This window comes from Narcine bancroftii, chromosome 4, assembly GCF_036971445.1.
Source record: "Narcine bancroftii isolate sNarBan1 chromosome 4, sNarBan1.hap1, whole genome shotgun sequence".
NCBI lineage: Eukaryota > Metazoa > Chordata > Chondrichthyes > Torpediniformes > Narcinidae > Narcine > Narcine bancroftii.
In genome coordinates this window covers 90,152,310-90,173,357 of record NC_091472.1, presented here as the reverse complement: position 1 = coordinate 90,173,357, position 21,048 = coordinate 90,152,310, and the positions used below count along the sequence as shown (strand labels likewise).

The window sequence follows — 21,048 nt, the reverse complement described above, 5'->3', positions numbered from 1 at the left end:
ACCAAAGGAGGAGGTTGTACATAGTTATTTAACTTATGTTTCATAAACTATTCAAGGTCCTGGCCTAATGGCCATCAATGGCTTTTGAACTGGATCTTGAGTGGGTCTTCAGTGGGATGTTTGAACCAAGATGGCGGCTCAGCGGGGGTCCTCATTGGTCCTTTCACTCTTGTATGATGTATCCACCCTTTTTCTGCATTTTTTATCGCCATCTCAATAGACAATAGACAATAGGAGCTGGAGTAGGCCATTTGGCCCGTCGGGCCAGCACCGCCATTTTAGATCATGGCTGATCATTACCATCAGTACCCCTTTCCAGCCTTATCCCCATAACCCTTAACTCCGTTACCCACAAGAGTCTTATCTAACTCTCTTTTGAACATAGTCAGCGAATCCGCCTCTACCACCCTCTGTGGCAGAGCATTCCACAGATTCACACTTCTCTGGGTAAAAAAATGCTTTCTCATCTCCGTCCTAAAGGGCCTACCCTGTATTCTTAAACTATGCCCTCTAGTCCTCGTCTCCCCCATCATTGGGAACAAGTAATCAGACTTCACCTTGTCTATCCCCCTGATGATTTTGTATACCTCAATCATGTCCCCCCTCATCCTTCTAAACTCCAATGGATACAAGTCCAGTTTTTCTAGCCTTGCTGCATATGACAACCCTGCCATCCCTGGAACTAACCTTGTAAATCTGCGCTGCACACCCTCTATAGCTAGTATGTCCTTCCTCAAGTTTGGAGACCAGAACTGGACGCAATACTCCAGGTGGGGTCTCACCAGGGCCCTGTATAACTGCAGAAGGGCGTCTCTGTTCCTATACTCCAATCCCCTCTTTATGAAAGCCAACATTCCATTTGCCTTCTTCACAGCTTTCTGAACCTGCATGCTAGCCTTCAGTGACCGGTGAACAAGTACACCCACTCCCTAGCTTGTCTCCATTTAAATAATACTCAGCTTTCCTATTACTTCCCCCAAAATGAATAACCTCACATTTGTTCACATTGAAATTCATCTTCCATTTAGCCGCCCACTCCTCCAGCCTGTCCAAGTCCCTCTGCATTTTCCTTACATCCTCCTCACACCCCACACCGCCACCCAGTTTAGTGTCATCTGCAAATTTGCTCATGTTATTTATAATCCCCTCATCCAAATCATTAACATAAATTACAAACAACTGAGGACCCAACACCGATCCCTGAGGCACTCCACTCGTCACATCCTGCCATTCTGAAAAAGACCCATTTACTCCAACCCTTTGTTTCCTATCTCTTAACCAATTTCCTATCCATGTCAGCACCTTACCTCCAATACCATGCTCCCTGATCTTGCCCACTAGACTCCCGTGCGGTACCTTATCAAAGGCCTTCTGGAAGTCCAAATACACCACATCCACTGGCTCTCCCGAGTCCACCCTCTTTGTCACATCCTCAAAAAATTCCAGAAGGTTAGTCAAGCATGACTTACCCTGAAGTAATCCATGCTGACTAGCCCTTATACTATTATTACTGACTAAGTGTTCTGCTATTTCTCCTTTTATGATGGACTCCAATATCTTCCCCACCACTGATGTCAGGCTAACTGGTCTATAATTTCCTGTTTTCTCCCTCCCTCCTTTCTTAAAAAGCGGCACCACATCAGCCACTCTCCAATCCTCAGGGACCTCCCCGGAATCTATGGAACTTTGGAAAATGTCGACCAGTGCCTCCACAATTTCCATAGCCACCTCTTTAAGCACCCTAGGATGCAGCCCATCAGGCCCTGGGGATTTATCAGCCCTCAGTCCCAACAATTTACTCATAACCTCCTGCTTCTGGATCCGGATATCCATTAGATCCCCTACCTCCCCAGTAAAGTTCCCCAAGTCTCTTGGTACCGCATGACCACTACCCCCTAACTGACTATAACCTATATCCTCCTTGGTGAAAACAGTTGCAAAGTATTTGTTAAATTCCTCTGCCATATCCTTGTTTCCGGTAATAATTTCACCCTTGCCCATTTTCAAAGGGCCAATTTTAGACCGAACCAATTTCTTCCTCTTCACATACTTAAAAAAGCTTTTGCTATCCTCCGCAATATTATCTGCTAATTTCCTCTCGTACTTCATTTTCCCGTCTCTTATGGCTTTCTTAGTTACCCTCTGATGTTCTTTGAAGGTTTCCCAATCCTCTAATTTCCCACTCCACTTCGCTTTTTTATAATTACTCCCTTTGGACTTGATAATGCACTTGATTTCCTTAGTTAGCCAGGGCTGCCATTTGCATCTCCTAGAGCCTTTCCTCCACTTTGGAATAAATTTGTCCTGAATCCTGTGAAAAATGTCCATAAAAACCAGTCAGGAAGGTTAGAAATGGTCGCTCTCAACTTGGCTGAAGCTTGGCATCCTTCCACGTCTTAACCAGAACCCAATCACCTGGTTGTATTTTGTGAACAGCAAATTCGAGCAGAGGTGACTGGGCCAACAGACCCTTTTTCCTAAGAACAGATAAAGAAGAAGCGATACATAGTTCCTTAGAAATTTGTCTGTAAATTCTATGGTAGGCAATTCCCCTGCTTTTCCCAAAAATTGGCAGTCTGAACAGCATCTCATAAGGGAACAATCCGACATCCCTTCGAGGTGCCGTTCGGATTCGCAATTATGCTATAGGCAAGCATTTAGTCCAGGGTAACTTTGTTTCTAGCACAAATTTGGACAATTGTTTCTTTAAAGTTTGATTCATTCGTTCTACCCGTCCTGAGGAAGGGGGATGCCATGGGGTATAAAAATCCCATGTTATTTCTAACTTTTGCATTGTTCTTGAAGTATCCTAGAGGTGAAGTGATTTCCTTGGTCAAAGTCTATGTTTTCCACCATCCCATAGCGTGGTATTCTTCTTTGGCTTGGCTTCGCGGACGAAGATTTATGGAGGGGGTAAAAGTCCACGTCAGCTGCAGGCTCGTTTGTGGCTGACAAGTCCGATGCGGGACAGGCAGCCACGGTTGCAGCGGCTGCAGGGGAAAATTGGTTGGTTGGGGTTGGGTGTTGGGTTTTTCCTCCTTTGCCTTTTGTCAGTGAGGTGGGCTCTGCGGTCTTCTTCAAAGGAGGTTGCTGCCCGCCAAACTGTGAGGCGCCAAGATGCATGGTTTGAGGCGATATCAGCCCACTGGCGGTGGTCAATGTGGCAGGCACCAAGAGATTTCTTTAAGCAGTCCTTGTACCTTTTCTTTGGTGCACCTCTGTCACGGTGGCCAGTGGAGAGCTCGCCATATAACACGATCTTGGGAAGGCGATGGTCCTCCATTCTGGAGACGTGACCCACCCAGCGCAGCTGGATCTTCAGCAGCGTGGACTCGATGCTGTCGACCTCTGCCATCTCGAGTACTTCGACGTTAGGGATGAAAGCGCTCCAATGGATGTTGAGGATGGAGCGGAGACAACGCTGGTGGAAGCGTTCTAGGAGCCGTAGGTGATGCCGGTAGAGGACCCATGATTCGGAGCCGAACAGGAGTGTGGGTATGACAACGGCTCTGTATATGCTTATCTTTGTGAGGTTTTTCAGTTGGTTGTTTTTCCAGACTCTTTTGTGTAGTCTTCCAAAGGCGCTATTTGCCTTGGCGAGTCTGTTGTCTATCTCATTGTCGATCCTTGCATCTAATGAAATGGTGCAGCCGAGATAGGTAAACTGGTTGACTGTTTTGAGTTTTGTGTGCCCGATGGAGACGTGGGGGAGCTGGTAGTCATGGTGGGGAACTGGCTGATGGAGGACCTCAGTTTTCTTCAGGCTGACTTCCAGGTGTGGTATAATGTACTCTAAAATAACCTTTGATACTCCCCCTGAAGTGGCCGAGGCCTTCGGGAATGCCTCTACCCATCCTGTCAGGTGATCTACTAGTACTAAAAGATACTTTTGCCTGCCTACTTGAGGTAGTTTGGTAAAGTCTACCTGTATACTCTAGAAGGGCTTTATGCCAGGTTCCTTTACTCCTCTTTGGAATTCCCTTAGTATCTTTTTGTTAACTTTTTGACAGGTTAGCCACCCTGCACTTATCTGTTTTGGCATCGTGTATGCTCCCTTGCATCCATATTTTCTCAACACTATATCGCACATCGCTTGTACTCCCTTGGTGCAGGGTGGCCAGGATATTTCTCATGATGGCTTTATTTACTAACTCTCTTTCATCTGGGAGAATCCACTTCCCTTCTTCAGTGTTTACTGCCCCCATTCCACGGAATTCCTCCTCTTCCTCTTTAGTAAATATTGGTTTGGCGTGTTCATAACCCACAGTTATCTCATAAATTTCAGGACTTAGGGCTGCCTCCTTTGCCATCTCATTTGCCATTCGGTTCCCTCTCACCTCTGGTGATTCGCCTTTCTGATGATCATTTATATGTACTACAGTTATCTCCCTGGGCAGCAGTAGGCTCAATAGTACCTGCCTGACCAGTTCCTCATGTACTAGATCCTTCCCTATACTGTTTACTAGCCCTCGCTCTTTCCAGATTTTTCCAAAGTTATGTACTACCCCAAAGGCATATTTAGAGTCAGTGTAGATAGTTCTGTCTTTACCATCCAGTTGTTTTAAGTGCACAATTCCGAGCATACGACTCGCAGCTTTGGGCCAACCAGGTGTTTGGTAACCAGTCAGCCTCAATCACTCTGCTCTCATTGCCGTCTATTATTGCATACCCATTGTGCCTTTTTCCTTCGATTACCCGGGATGACCCATCAATAAATAACCATTCTCCTTCATGTAGAGGGAGGTCCCTGAGGTCACCCTTCACCTTTGCCTGGTACTCTATAATGTCCAAACAATTATGTTCCAAGTCTTGTCCCTCGTTCTCCCCACTCCACAAAATTGTGGTGGGGTTCAGACAGGTATTGGTGGTCAGCACCAGATCATCCCTTTCCATACTTTAGGATTCTAGAGTCCGTTAACCATCATCCTGCCTTTTGGGTGAGGAGTACTCATCACTAGCGTCCCTCCAAAGGTTAGCTTTCTTCTACCAGTAATGTGGTTGCCGCCACTGCATGGACACACTCCGGCCATCCCTTAGAGACGGAGTCCAATAATTTAGAGAGGAATGCCACAGGTTGCCTTTTCCCCACTTCTGGGTCAGTACTCTTAACGCTGTTTCTTCATCTACAATAGCAAACAGATAGAATGGCTTATCTAGTGACGGGAGTGCTAGCACCAGAGCACAGACCTTTCAAGACGGTCTTTTCCTCCTCTGTCCATTTCAACACATTAGGTTCCCCTTACACTTGAGGTATAAGTTCCCCTTATACTTGAGGTATAAGTTTCTAGTCTTTTGTGCACATGAATCTATCCACAGTCGACAATAACCCACCAGTCCCAGGAACTTTCTTAGTTCCATCTTTGTCTTCGGGAGAGTCAGAACTATTATCCCCTTAATCCTTTTGGGACTAATTTTTTTTCCCTTCACTTATTAAGTGTTCCAAATATTTTACCCTTTTTTTCTAACCCCAGTTGTAACCCAGGAGGTTAATTCCAATATATAATAATTGCTCCATCACTTCCTCATGATCCATTCTGATCATAATGGACTCCAAAATAGGTACAGAAAACCCTTCCCCTTTTACCCCTGATACCTTTAATTGTTGATTAGTGAATCTAACTCCCTTGGGTATAAAGTTTAATGATGATCTAGTGGCCTCTGTGTCCACCAGAAAAACAACATCCTCTTTGTTTGGTCCCACCTGGAAATTTATCAAGGATTCCTGGTGTGTCCTGGGAGGAAGAAGTCCCTGACCCCACTAATCCTCCCCAAAAGTCATCAAAGTTATAGCATCCCTTCTTTTGTATTCTAGCAGACACCTCTCTCCTCCTCCCCCCCCCCCCCTTTCTTCTCTCACGTCTCACCTCAACCCTATGTGGGCAAGTCAGATGGTGATTTTTTTTTCAATTTGTGCCATCATGTCGACACTTTAAAAAAAATGTTTGATTTTGGATTTTTTCGGTTTTCAGATTTTCAGATACAGGGTACTCAACCTGTACTACATAGCTCAGTGTGGATTTTTCCAGACACTTAGATCCTGACATTATCACAACCTTAGTCCAAAGATAAACCAAACAGTTACATTTTAGAAATGAAAGTAATTTCCTTTGACATGAACATAGGATTTATCAGGGTGCCAGGACAAAAGTGAAGTCGCATGCAGTCAAGGAGAAGCATTTCAATACTTGAAGTTGTATGCATAAAGGAAAACGTGATGTTGAAGTTGTTCACCCTCGTGCAACCACGTAGCTGCAGGAGTTCCATGGGGTAGTATCCTAGATGGAACAAACTATAGCTGCTTTGCTAATGCTCTTCTTTCCATTGCGAGGTCAGAAAAAGGAATGTTCATGGATCATTGCACAATAGTCAATTCCAATAATAGTTCCTCAACAACTGAGGCAGTCCCTACACTGATTAGATCTAAAAACTTATTGGCATGGTAGTTGCAGCTGGTCAAATATCTAAATATGATTTGGATGATGAGATAGAAATCCTCAAAGTTATATTGGGGAATTGAAAGCATTGTTGTGTCAACTAATAACTATCTCCAAGAGAGAGTCTAACTACCTCCTCTGATTGTTCAATGGCATATTATTACAAAATGCTCTATCAACATCCTGGCATTTACCCTCAACCAGAAACATTTGGACCTGACATGTAAACTGTGGCAACGAGAAAGGTCAGACACTGAGTGATATCCTAAGGTTTGAGACTCAACTGCTGACAACCAGAAACATTCAAAGCATGACTGTCCACTTGAAGCATTTTGATTGCTCCATGATACTTGGCCGAAGCCAGAAAAAGTACTCATGAATTGTCTTTCAAATGAAAAGGCATTTATTTCTTGACATAACATGGTGTATTCATGTATATTTGATATTTTCAGGAGTTAGCATTTGATCCTTATGAAAACTATGCACAAGACATACTACGACCTGGCTTTCATGACCATTTTCTTAGCCTTCTATCAAAGCCTGGTGCTGCATTCTACTTACAGGTAAGCCTTTCTGTGAATATAGATATCTTAAAAATCTGCTTCCTAAATGAGAAATTAAATTTGTAAACTAGATTCTACAAGATTAATAATTTGTTTCATTTCAGTCAATTGGTGAAGGTTTCAAAGAAGCCGTGCAGTATGTTCTTCCCAGACTGTTATTGGCACCCGTTTACCATTGTTTGCATTATTTTGAACTGCTAAAGGTATGAACAGCAATTATTGTATTGATTTATAACATGAAGAACAGTTAAATAATAAACTATTCAATATATAATTATTAAGATCAAGTTTATTTATAATCAGAAGTGAGAATCAGAATTTATTGTCAGGCACATGTCATGAAATTCATTATTTTGCGGCTCCATTACTGGTACAAAAATTGCTACAAATTACATTTTTTTAAAAACTAGTGCAAAAGAAGAAGAAAAACTGAAGTAACCTCCATGAAGAAGTCACTGTGATTCATTGTCCAGTTAGAAATCTGAAGGTGGAAGGGAAGAAGCTGTTTTGAACCATTGGGTGTTCATCTTCAGGCTCCTGTACCTCTTGATGATAGCAGTGAAAAGAGGGCATGGCCTGGGTGATGAGGATCTTTGATGATGGAGGCTGCTTTCTTGCGACTGTCCTTTTTAGATGTCCTTAATGAAGTGATGAAGTGAAGACTAATACCTATGATGTTGCTGGCCGAGTTCACAATTCTCTGTAACCTCCTCCTGCCCTGTACATTTCACCTCCCTACCATACAGCGATACAACCAGTCAAAATGCTCTCCATGGCACACCTGTCATAATTTGGAAGAGGCTTTAGTGGCATACCAAATCTCCTCAAACTCCTAAAGAAGTATAGGTTCTGGCGAGCCTTCTTCACGATTGTGTCCACATGAAGGCCCCAGAATAGATCTTTGGAGATATTGACACCCAGAAATTTGAAGTTCTTTACCCTTTCAACTGCTGACCCCTCGATGAGAACTTGTTTGTGTTCTCCTAATTTCCCCTTCCTGACGTTCACAATCAGTTCCTTAGTTTTGCTAACATTGAGTGCAAGGTTGTTGTAGTGGTCCCACTCAACTAGCTGATCTATCTCATTCCTATACCCTTCCTCATTGCCGTTTGTGATTGCTGCAGTCTATGGTTAATGAGGTTGAAGCCATGATTTTGCCATCTGCAAAGCCCAGACTTCACACCCTGATTGTTACTGGTGACTTCATTCATGCCAACCTGAAAATAGTCTTACCAGGGTTTCAACAGCATATGAACTTTGCCACCAGAGGAGAGAACATCCTAGATCGGGTGTACACCAACATCCCTGGTGCGTGCAAGGCTGCACCTTGCCCCCATCTTGGTTATTCAGATCACAGATCCGTTCTGCTAACCCTGGTGTGCAGAACGCTATTAGGCTAATTCGCAGGGAGATTGAGATATGGCCGGGGTGGGGAGCCACAGCAGTGCTGCAAGACTACTTTGAGACCACAGACTGGAGCTGTTTCAGGGAGGTGACCACCTACAATGATCACAATGAGGGCTAATCAGAAACCATGGTTAGATGCTGAATTCTGAGCACTTCTCAGAGCTCATGATTCTGTCTTCGGGATAGGGTATAGATCCTCACTAAGATCAGCCAGGGCTGAATTCTTCCTTGCATTCTGGAAGGCAAAATGGGGGTATGCACAGAAGATCCACAAACAACTGTGTGACACTGCAAATAAACCTTGCAAGTTAAGGACAAAGACGCCTCCCTTAATGATAGGCTTAAGATCTTCTATGCATAGTTTAATGAGAAGAAGAGGATAAATCCAAAAAAAGCTCCATGTCAATGTGATGAATGGGTCCCCTGCATAGCCATAGTCAAGGTGAGAAGAACCCTATCCAAGGTGAACCCACACAAGGTGGCAGAACCAGAAAGCATACCTGGTCGGGTGCTGAAGGACTACATAGACCAAATGATGGAGGTTTTCACGGACATCTTCAGCACTACACTGCAGCAGTCCATCATTCCTGCAGGATTCAAGACAGCCACCATCATCCTGATACCCAAGAGGGCGAAAATTACAGGCCTCAATGAGTACAGTCTTGTTCCTCTGACCTCCACCATTATGAAATGCTTTGAGCATCTGGTGATGAAACACATGAAAGCACACCACCCAGAGACACTGGACCCAATTCAATTCACCTTTAGAAGAAACTTTTGCACAGACAAAGCTATAGCCTTGTTGATTCACTCAGTCCTGGCCCATCTGGAGAAATACGCCTCATGTGCCAGGCTGTTGTTCATTGACTTCAGCTTGGCATTTAATATGATCATTCCCCAGTGGCTGGTGGAGAAACTGTCCTTGCTGGGAATCAACACACCTCTCTGTAACTGGATCCTGGTCTTCCTAATAGAAAGATCACAGTATTTCGAGCACCATCGCATTGAGCACTGGCTCACCTCAGGGCTGTGTGCTCAGCCTGCTTCTGTTCATAGTACTGATCCACAACGGCATCGCCAGATCCAGCTCCAACAGTGTCATCAAGTTTGCAAATGATGCAACAGTAGTTGGCCTCATCAGCAGCAGTAAGCCACACTATAGAAAAGAGGGGAAAATTGTGTGAAATGGTGTGAGAGTAACAACCTGAGGCTCAACATGAAGCAGGTGATTGTGGATTTCAGGAGGAATAGGAATGATCACCCTCCACTACACATCAACAACTCTGTAGTAAAGACAGTGGAGAGCACCAGGTTCCTTGGAATTCATGTAACTAGTGACCCAGAGTGTACACTCAATATCTCCTCACTTGTCAGGAAGGTGCAACAGCTACTGCACATCCTGAGAAGACTGAAGCGAACAAGTCTACCGGCCACCATTATGTCAACCTTCTATAGAAATTCTTTTGAAAGCTTTCTGGCCAGTGTGGTATGGTTGCTGCAGAGCAATGAATTGGAGGTCAATTCACAGGACCATAAGAGTGCCAGAGAGGATCATGGGACACTTTCTTTCTCCACCAACCCCACCACCCCCACCACCCCCCCAAATTGACGTCTGAATAGGGCCTGCAAAATCTTTGAGGACCCCTTCTTCCCTGCACACATCTTTCAGCTGCTCCTGTCAGGGAAGAGATTTAGGAGTATCAGAGCCAGCACCACCAGGCTGAGGGACAGCTTCTTCCCACGGGTACTGAGAATGCTGAACAACCAAAGGAGCTGTTCTTACTCAATCATCTGAGACTTTCATATGTACAAAACAATATTTATTTATTTATTTGTATTAATGAAATACTTGTCTTTCATATGTTTGTCTGGATGTGTGATATGTCTGGTTGTGTGCATGTTTTGCACCAACGACCAGAGAACGCTGTTTCATCAGGTCATACTTGACTTGACAAGCCTTGACAAGCATCATCAGTAGAATGAATTGAAATACGTCCAATGTCCACCACCAGATGCGAGAAGCAGTTTATAATGGAGGAAGTCAATGCCCTTTGGGAGGCAGTCATTGAGGCCAGTTACTGTCACCGTATTAGTACAGGTATCCTGTATCCGAACACATTGTTTGGTTTTTGGATTTTTTTTGATATTTGGAAAAAACAATTACAGCACAGTAGCATCAGCAGAATATCGTATCAGCAGTTAATTAACAACAAACGACGACATGAAAATTCACATGAAATAATGTTTAATGCGTATCCAAAAAAACTTGATCTCTGCTGCCTGTCCCTGACACCTCCCAACTGCGACACCAGTCCCTGACCATTGTCTCCGCTCCTGACAGGGATCCCAAGATGCCCACTCCTACCCGGAGCCCAAGATCCCCACTCTTGCCTGGGAGCCTGAGGCGACTTCTTCGATGGGGACAGTTGCTGGTCCCCATTACCTCTCAACTGTTACCGCCGGTCCCTGTCTATGATCTGCTCCTGCCCAGGAGCCAGATGTCCCCACTCCTGCCTGGGAACCCAAGGCAACTTCTTTAATGCGGATGGTACTGCACCCGAATGGAATCACCATTGCCAACTTCAGCTGCAGCCAATGCTGAAGACTTGAACCCAACTCAGTTTGGCATCTTCTCAGCCAGAAGCAAAGATTTAGTTATTTTTTACTGTCTTTGTAATCAAACCAACGTCAACAGAGTGTCAGAGTCCCACATGCGCAAGCCAGGTGTTGAATTTTTTTCCATGTGACGTCCTGTTGACACAAAAAAAAAGTTCACTTTTTGAATCTTTTCATTTTTTTGGAACTTCGGATACTGACTACTCAACCTGTACCTGGATAATGGCTAACTTGAAACCAGAGGGAATGATAGACTGCTGCACTGACATGTTGAAGTTGTCCATGAAGACCCACATCAGTTTGTGCGCACAGTCCTTTAGTACCCGACTTGGAATGTGGTCTTGTCTCGCTTGCCTTGTGTGGGTTCACCTGGATAGAGTTCTCCTCACCTCAGCTATGCAAGGGACCTGTTCATCAAGTGGCAACGGAGCTTTCTTTGGCATCAGCTTGTTCTTGTCAAACTGCGCATAGATGATGTCCATTCTGTCCAGAAGGAAAGTGTTTTCTTTGACTCACAAGATTGTCTTGTAGTCTGTTATAGTTTTGATCCTTTGCCACATACAACTTGTGTCGCCGATGTTGCAAGTAAAATACTGTTCTGCAAAATACTAACTGTATAAATCAATGAATGTGATTAACTGTGTAATTTTTTTTGTCTCAAACCAAATATTGATTGAAGAGCAGATTATGGTATGAAAAAGAAAATGAATTATAGGTCATCACCAAAGTCCTTGCTTTGCACCTTAAAATGAATATTATGTTCAAATATTTACTTATTGTATATTTATTGACCCAAGCTAGAGAAATTATGTGGTGATACAAAAGTGAGTGTAGAAGAGGTTCAACAGGATATCGCTTGGACTTTAGTTGTAAGGAAAGATTGGTCGGGCTGGGATTGTTTTCACTGCAGCACAAGAGACTGAGGATTTTATAGAGGTTTTTAAAATTGAGGAGCATAAATAGGTAGATAGTAACTGTTTGTTTTCCAAGTGTAGGGGAGTCTAAAACCTATGGACATAGGATTAAGGTGAGAGGGAAAATATTTAAGGGAGATCTGCAGGGCAGGTTTTTCCCACACATATGGTGATTGATCTATGGACCAAACTGCCAGAGTAGGTGGTAAAGGCAGGTATAATCACAATATTTAAAAATTATTTGAATAAGAATAGAAAAATGTGCACCAGATGCAGGAAAATAGGATTAGCATAGATAGGCATCTCGGTTGCCATGGAAGAGTTGGATCAAGAGACCTGTTTCTGTTCTCTACAACTCTGACTGACTAGGACTTAATGCATGGGGAGAGTTGGTAATCCTGAATGTAACAATGTAGCATAATTTGTTTGAGAAAATCCAGAGCAGATGTTATTATAGTTATTGGAATAGAACATTGTGAAGATATAGCCTCTCACTGATCTTGGAAGCAGCAGTTAACACTCTTCTAACCTTTCTCTGATTTCACATTTTTTTATGTCTCTGTGTTACTTGGGAGGCTTCTTAAATAACTTAGAGATGCAAGATTCAAATAACAGAAGAGACTTTACATACTGATGCCTCCATCATCTTAGAAAACTGTTTACACGTTCATATATGTATATAAATTAAAATATATATGCCCCACAGTGGTGCAATACAGTTACTACAGTGAGAAGGGTGTATCCTTACGTAGTTACAAAATAGTTTGTATTATCCTGACTATATAACATCCCTCCTTCTCAAGATAAAGAAAAATTTAGTGTTCTTAACCATTTTCTTTCCAATGCAGTTTAAGTAACTGAACTTGCACACTAGTTTATTTACACACCTATTTTTAAATAGTTCTTATTGATATCACACTGATGACACTATGTTGCTTCATCATCTTGTGGATTTGGCTGTGACCAGTGAGCTCTGTTGCTGGTACATTTGTAGATGATGTAGCTTGTTGTGCTTCACCTGACAATTGCTGTGTTGATGTTTCAGTATTAATGCTTCTGGTCTCTTCACTTGATATCTCACTTAATATTGCTGTTGCAGACTTTGCTGGTATTAAAACTTTCTGCTTCATCGCACCTTGTGTTGGCTGGATGTGAATTCTTTTCCTCCTCGGCTGATTGCCAGAGTCTGTCTTAACAATGCATGATTTTGGTGTCTCAGCTTCTCTGATGACCTTTGCTGGGATCCATGTTTTCAACAAGAGCTCTTGATGTTGACATCCTTCTTGTGTGTCAGCATATCTTCTTCTGGTTTCCTCCTGGTCTTCTGGAGAGAGTTTATTTTGCTTGGCAGAGTTGTTTTATATCTCTTGCCATTTAGAAATTCAGCTGAGGACTTCATGTCAGCCCTTAAAGATATTGCTTGAAATGATAGAAGAACTAGGTATGGGTCTTCTTTTATTTTGCGACCCTTAACTAGTGGGTGTTTCACAGTTTGCACTTGTCTTTCAATGTACTCATGATCTCTAGAGTAATATGGGGATGATGTAGTGATAACAAACCCATACTCTGCAGCCAGCTTTTTGAATTCTTGTGACATGAACTTGTTCCATTGTCACATATTACTTGCTTGGGTATTCCTTGTTCAGCAAGGAGAGCTGTCATTTCTGAGGTGATAGTTGACACTCTCAGGTCTTTCACCCTTTTGACAAATGGAAACTTTTGACAAATGGAGTAGTAGCACGCAAATACTAGATACCACTTGATTCTCTGTGAACAATTCTGCTCCCACTGTGTGCCATGGCCTGGCAGGTGCTTCTGTGGAAATTATTTCATCTTTTTGTTGTGTATTTCTGTACTTTTGGCATATTTAACATGTAGCTATCATATTTTCAATGTCTTTGTATATACCAGTCCAGTACATGGCTGACTTTTCTCTGAGTTTGCATTTCTCCATTCCAATATGACCTCGATGTCTTTTCTGGAATATCTCTTTCTGTATTGTTTCAGGTATAATAATTCTTGATCCAGCCAGCAGAACACCATTCTCCAATGATATGTCGTCTCTGATAGACCAATATTGACATATTGAAGGCTGTATCTGCTTTCCTAGTATGACTTGTTGAGAAAGCATTTGCAACTCATCGTCCTTACTGCTTCTCTGATCTGGTTTCATTTATAATTGGTCACACTGATGAGATGATGTATCTTGATCCCCATGTCTTCCATTTCCTATTTTTCATTCGGGGAAAGTCATGACAAAGTATCAGCAAGCACCATCTCTTTGCCTGGTATGTATATTAAGTCAAAGTCATAGCATTGTAGTCGTATAAGTAATCTTTGCAATCTAGCTGGTGCCTTGCTTAGGTTCTTTCTCTGGATGTGTTCCAGTGAGCGATGATCACTTTCCACAATAAAATTTCTTCCATACAGAAACTTGTGAAACTTTTCGCATCCATATATGACCGCCAACAGCTCTCTCAATATTGGCATATCTGGTCTCTGCTGTTGTTAATGCTTTTGAGGCAAAAGCTATTGGTTTTCCTTCTTGTATTAATGCTGTTCCAAGACCTCTGTTAGATGCATCTACTTGCAGAGTGAAGGGTTTTTTTTCTATCATAATATCTCAACTCCACTTCTGCATATTATTTCTTTGAGCTGGTCAAAACTTCTCTGATGTGATGGTGACCACTGAAATTCCACGTCTTCCTTCAGCAACTCTGATACTTGCGGTGTAGTCTGACATATGTGGTAGGAAGGAATTCGTGTATTGGACCAACCCAAGGAAACTTCTGAGTTCCTTTTTGTCCTTTGGGTGCTCCATCTCGGCAATGGCTTAACCTTCTCTGAGCTTGGCTTTACCCCATCAGGACTGCACACCATTCCAAAGAATTGGTATTCCTTCTCGTTTATAATGCATTTGTCTGCATTAAGTTTGATTCCAGCACTTCTTGTTCTCTCCATGGCCTCATGGAGATGAAGATCATGAGCATTTCCAGCTCTGCCAAAAACTTAGATGTTGTCCGTGATGCCAACAGCACCTTTACACCCTCTTTAGGTCTCATTGATCTGTTGGAACACATCCTGGCTCACCTTTAAGCCAAAAGGTTGTCGCAGGAACTTATAACGATCAAATGGAGTATTGAACGTTGTTAGTAGTGTTGATTCCTCACCTAGTTTCACATTCCAGTACCCATTCTTAGCATCTAGCTTGCTAAAGATTTTTGATCCTATTAGTTCTGCTGTGATGTCTTCTGGTGTCAGTGTTGGGTAGTGACCCATTTTTATTGCTTGATTTAAGTCTTTAGGGTCCAGACATATTCTCAAGCAGCCATTTGGTTTTTATTTGACCACTATGGAATTTGCCCAGTTAATTGGCTCAGTGACTTTCATCCTTTGCACACCCTTTAGTTCTTGCTCCAGCTTTTTCTTAAGTACTGTGCCTGATTTAATATGCCATTTACCATTAATCGAACCATTCTAAAATACTGCCTCCTCTAAAGATTGTGTCTGGCCCCAGTTCAAATTATAAGGGAAATAAAATCATTAAGAGGGATCTCCCATCCCTTAACATAATAAATGACTGCAGCTTGAACTCCAATTTGTTAGATCTTTTGAGTTTGTTCAGGTGCAGAAGTGGTTGCTTAGAATTATTCCAGGATCCATAATCTTGTATGCTGTTTACAACATGCCTTCTACCTTGTCCTCCCGTATGTATATACACGTGTATGTATTTGTGTGTGTGCCTGTCTGTGTAAGTGTAATATATATGCTATTAGCTTGTTCAATGTATGATTTTAGTTTTTGTTGTTAACATGCTGCAGATTTTAAAGAGATGTCTGGAAATTCTTATGTACCCCAAAACTAATTTTGAATTGTGGAGATCAGATGGCATATTAAATATTTTGGTTCTATTCTCATGGCATCTCCATTACAAAATACCTATTATTGCACATTTTCACACCAAATGTGCTGTTCATCATCTTCTTCCCCGATCAGGCTCAGGTGTTCGGCCAGAGGCCTAGGGTGTAGAGAGAATGGTGAGGAGGAGCCGAGTGATATTGATAGCACTGTGTTCTTTTGTTGGGAAGAGAAGAGTGAGAACCAGCAGCACCATGTTCTTCGACAAGAGCTGAAGGAAGAACATGCTTGTTGGTGCCTTTGTGATGGGGAGAGATATTTAGACATGACATTTGATAGTTGTGGCTGAGGAGATCAGCCTAGATTGGTAGAATGGTAAAATTAGAGAGCCCAGCAACTTCAGTTTTAGTAGAGGGAAATTAGGGAGACATATATATAGGAGGAGCAGGTGGTGTTGGGTGGCTGCAGAGAGGTGTGCTGGTGAAGGATGGTTCTTAGGGTTAAAGAGTTAATTGAGAATGTTGAAGTTTGAGGCCTGAAAATGTGTGTAGGAAGTTTCCCAGTGAGAATAAGACCATGACCTTTGAGCAACTTCCCAACAACCTACCCCATCCATCCCTCTCACTCTTCTCCATGCAACATTTCTTTGGAACAATGTAATCCCAAAAATATATTTCATGAACAGGAAGTGCTTGATTGACTGACTTTCAAGAATTGCATGATTTACCTCGGAAATCGATTTACCTTGGGTCAAATGAGTTTACTATCGCCTCAGCTGAACACATATACCAAGATTTTTAGGCAAATATCTCTTCATCTGCCCTTTAGTTCTTTTGCCAGATATTGTGTTTTCTGATCATTTTTCTCCAGTCACTGCTGTCCCCATAATTAAATGGTTTCTAATTTTGGACAAGACTTTTTTACTATCCTTTGTTGCAATAAGGATAATCCCTTCGTAGGTGAAATTTGAAGATACATGGCAACCTTTTGTCTTATTTTCATTTGATCTAAATGTTTTTAATGTGATTAGATGTACTCATTCTTGTCTTTATTTTTTGATACATGGTATGAATCAAAAGCTACAAAATATATGTAATCCTCAGGATAAGATGCTCAGATTTTTTTGGTGAGTTTTATTTTTTTTAATAGAGTAGGTTAGGTATTTTATACTCAGTGCAGTGGAGGGGGGGACCAAGTCCATACTGTTTGAAGTTTTATCTTCATACCACACACACACACACACACACACACACACACACACACACACACACACACACACACACACACACACACACACACACACACACACGATATTGTATTTTCCGTTTTGTTCCCTTTTCTTTATTGTTTTGTATTTATTAAAAAAAGCAATTAAAATATTGAAAAGGAAAGAAAGGACAATCCTAGTTTTTTTTAATATTTCTATGTAGCAGATATTGTTTTTGTAAATCTCTGCACTCTCTCCAAAATGTGTGGTGAAAATATGATCAATAAGCAAATTCAGAATTAGAATCCTGCCATCACACTAGGCACTTTCAGGTGGCCAATTGCCCCGCATGTAAAGCCGCATGTTTAGGCAATATACGGCTGTTTTGAGGCTGCCTGAATGTGCAGGAGGCGCTCTTGAGGCGAGCTATGTAACCCTCCTCTGAGAGGGATAATCAGCTCAGCTCAGTGGCTCCCCCAGCCACCTGAATCCAGCTGGCTGAAAGCGGATGTTAAAGGGTCAGGCTGCTGATCACAGCTGACACTGGGCAGGAGCCTGAGTGGACTCAGAGCCACATCTTGTGCAGCTGTGTCCTTCAGGTGGCCAGCATTGCGCTTTAAACGCTGCCACTTGAACAGCAATTTAAAGGGTCGCTTCTGCTTCTTCAGGTGCATTCTACGCTAAGAATGCACCTGAAAAAGCCTAATGATTTGTATAATGCTTAGGGTCTCTGGAATCATTATTTTATAATGATCAAGGTTTGCTTTTGTAGTTCTCTCAAAATTTAAATTCTTTACTTGTGCTACTGCTGTATGCTATTTAACTGCACATTTTCTTGTACAATGAACTTGATTACATAGTTGAATTCAGTTACTCTGTTAACTTAGTGCAAAAGTGACAATTACTTAGTTTATTTAAAAATTGAGTTCCAAACTGAATGTTGTCACTATGCCTCTGGTATATTCTAATGGTATAGCTCAAGGTTAATGCTGTAAGGACTCTTGTCAGAAGATTAAGATGACAATGTAGCACTGAGTAAGTAATGCATTAATGGGTATCATTGAAGGAGACTTTAATTCATTAGATCATTTGCTAATTTCAGTAGTTCAGATGTATATTGTAAATTCTTATTTTAAACAATTCCAGAAAAAAATGGACATCCATTAATTCTAATTGTTAAAACATCTTTCTATATTTAAAAATAAAATAAGGAACAACTTTAACTTCCGAAGCACATTTGATTTTCTTCTATTTTTCAAGCATTAGAAAAACATTTTATGAGTTGTGTACAGTTTTTGACAAAATAAGTGGATTCTAAATTATAATTAAGTTTCCATTGTTTAAAATATTTGAAAATAGAAATTATGACAAAATTTCTATTTAGGCCAATCATTTTTTTTTTAAACTGATCAACTTTTCAGGATGCAGACGTCGCTGGCAAGGCCAACCTTTATTGCTCATCTCTATTGTCCTTTGAGATGTGGTATGAATATGATTTGGAAGGAAACTGCAGGTGGTGGTTTTTCCACGTATGGTCTTTGTGGTAGATATTATCAGTTTGTGACTTATTATTGCAGTAGTCTAGATGGGTAACTGCAGTTTATTTTGTTGAAGGCACACACTGCAATGATGATGAAGGCAATGTATATTTAGACTAATGAGTTGAGTTATAATTACACAGATTGCTTAATCTTGAATGGTGCTGTGCTTCCCAAGCATTATTGAAACTGCCCTTGTCCAGGAAAGTGCAGTGCATTCAATTATGCCACTAATTTCTGCCTTGTAGATAGTGGAAAAGTTTGGGACCTAAAGAGCATTGACAGTAAGAATCCCAGCCTCTGACCAACTCTTGTACCACTCCATTTATATGGTTAGTTCAGCTTTCTGTTCAATAATGATTGCTAATTGATGGTGAGAGATTTGGTGATGGTAGAACCATTAGATTTAAAGGTTAAAATGTTGATCTGTAATTGTAGATAGTGATTGCCTAGCATTTCTGTGGATTGTTACTTAACAAAACATTTTGATTTTTTATATATTTGATTTATATATATATATATATATATATATATACTCACACACACACACACACACACATCACAGTCGAGCTGCTGCCTCTTAATCCAGTGACCTGAGTTCAATCTTGACTTCCAGTGCTATTTGTGTGAATTTTGCAAGTTCTTCCTGTGACTTGTGCAGTTTCCCACATCATATCAAAATGAGTAGTTTGCTGGATTAAATGGCCACTTTGCATTCCCCTTAATGTGTTTGAGAGGGGGAGAATCTGAGAGAGTTGATGGTATGAGGGAAGAATCAAATAGATAAGGTGTTGATGATTGTGAAAATTGGTGCATTTTGATGGTTGTGGATAGTGGATTTAGGGCTTGTTTCCATGCTGTGATTCTATATGACTTTGACTGTAAAAATACGATACTGAAACTCAGTAGGTCAAACAGTGTCCTTTTTATTGCAAATGTAAAAGTACATTACAGATGTTTGATTTTGACTGTATTAGGTTAAAAAAATCTTATTGTGATGTCCATGTCAAGAATCCAATAAGCAGCAAAGAAATTGCATCTTAACTTTTCTAGAAAATGTATTTGATTTACAAAACTTTACTTAAAATTTGATGCCTTCACTTCTTCAGTTATTTTCTCCAAATAACTTCCAGGAAAATAATTGAATCAAAGGAATATACACCAACAATTCAACTTGCAGTTAATGATGTATCTTGAGAAATGTGTAACACCACAAAGTCATCATACTTGTCATCAACATTCAAAATGAGGCTCAAACACTGAGACAAATAAAGGCTCTTTCATTGATGAAAAATAAAAAATGTACACAAGTTTATATGTCAAATATAAAAATATAAAAAAACAGCTATTAAAACTAATGAAGTGAAAATAAAATTAAAATAAAAATCGGAATGATGAGGTGGAAAAATGTCCTTAAAATTAGTGAATTGTTTGTGTGATTTATTCCATGTTTCTTGAAACATTAAAAAAAATTGTATTGATTGAAAAAGGAAATAAAATCATGGCCAAAAATAACTGCAATGATTCTAATAAGTCATGCCAGAGCAGACTTGATGGGACAATTGATCTACTTCTGCTCCTATATCTTGTGAAATATTTTTTACAGATAATATTTAAATTTATTGGATGTCCCAGATGCTTAAGGATTGTCATTCTATAGGCAAGAAAGAGACTCACAATTTTGGTTTTACTTCCATATTTGGTGTCATTATCTCAGGAATAAAAACCTAATTTCTGAAGTGCTTATGTTTATTATGTGCCCTTTTACTTAATATGAAAAAGAAGGCTGACTGTATCTGCCATTTTTTGTGGCCTTCGTCGGTTGTGGTTGACTATGGGTTCTACCTCTCTGGTAGTCACTGGTTTGTTGAGCAGCGTCGACTGTGGCTATTGAGACCAATCCTGGAATGGCATCAACTAAAGCAAAGCTGGAGTGGCCTCTCCAGGACAGAGTTGACATGGAGATCCATCTGTTGCTCATGCAGTTGGGATGCCCCCCCCCCCCCCACGCTAATGACAGGTCGAAAGGAACAACAAAAGTCAATACAGTTTAGTTCCAGCATCGCAGGAGTTGCTGTGCCGGGTGGTGCTGGGTACTGCAGTCAGCTGCCTTCAGGACTCTCATTTTCGGATTTTTCCTCAGGGTTTACTCCCAAAGCTTTTCCTGTGAGCGGGTATAGCCACAAGGCAGCGGAGGTTTTCCTCTCCTAGATGAGTTACCGTCCATGCTTAACAAACCCCATCTGGTCAAAGCAACTGATTTCAAAGCACCAGTGGCTTGCCTTTGCTCTTTCTTCTGTCGGTGAGAACAACTACGCCAGGCATTAGAACAATGCCACATATGAAGGCCAGGAGTTGGACTTGGTTTTCCGAGGAGTTCGAGACGTGCACCATGAAGAACATTTGTGGAGCTCGTCCCCACCACCATCCTTCATCTGTGACCTTTAGAGTCTGCCATTTTTTTGCCTCCCTATTCCTAACTTTTTTTAACTTGAATTTGCCTGCTCTGTT

The 21,048-nt window shown here is 41.4% G+C and overlaps 1 protein-coding gene across 8 annotated transcripts in view; it reads left to right on the top strand.

The window, feature by feature from the left end:
* The window catches only part of LOC138760804 (son of sevenless homolog 1), a 255,322-nt gene that overhangs the window by 156,699 nt on the left and 77,575 nt on the right, over positions 1–21,048 (top strand). For 7 of the 8 annotated variants that reach the window (XM_069931924.1, XM_069931918.1, XM_069931916.1 and 4 more), the window contains 2 exons: positions 6,887–6,997; positions 7,102–7,200. The exons of the other annotated variant lie outside the window; for it this stretch is intronic. In XM_069931924.1, the coding sequence (XP_069788025.1) occupies positions 6,887–6,997; positions 7,102–7,200 (210 nt within the window). The remainder of the gene's footprint in view (positions 1–6,886; positions 6,998–7,101; positions 7,201–21,048) is intronic. 8 annotated transcript variants of the gene reach the window in all.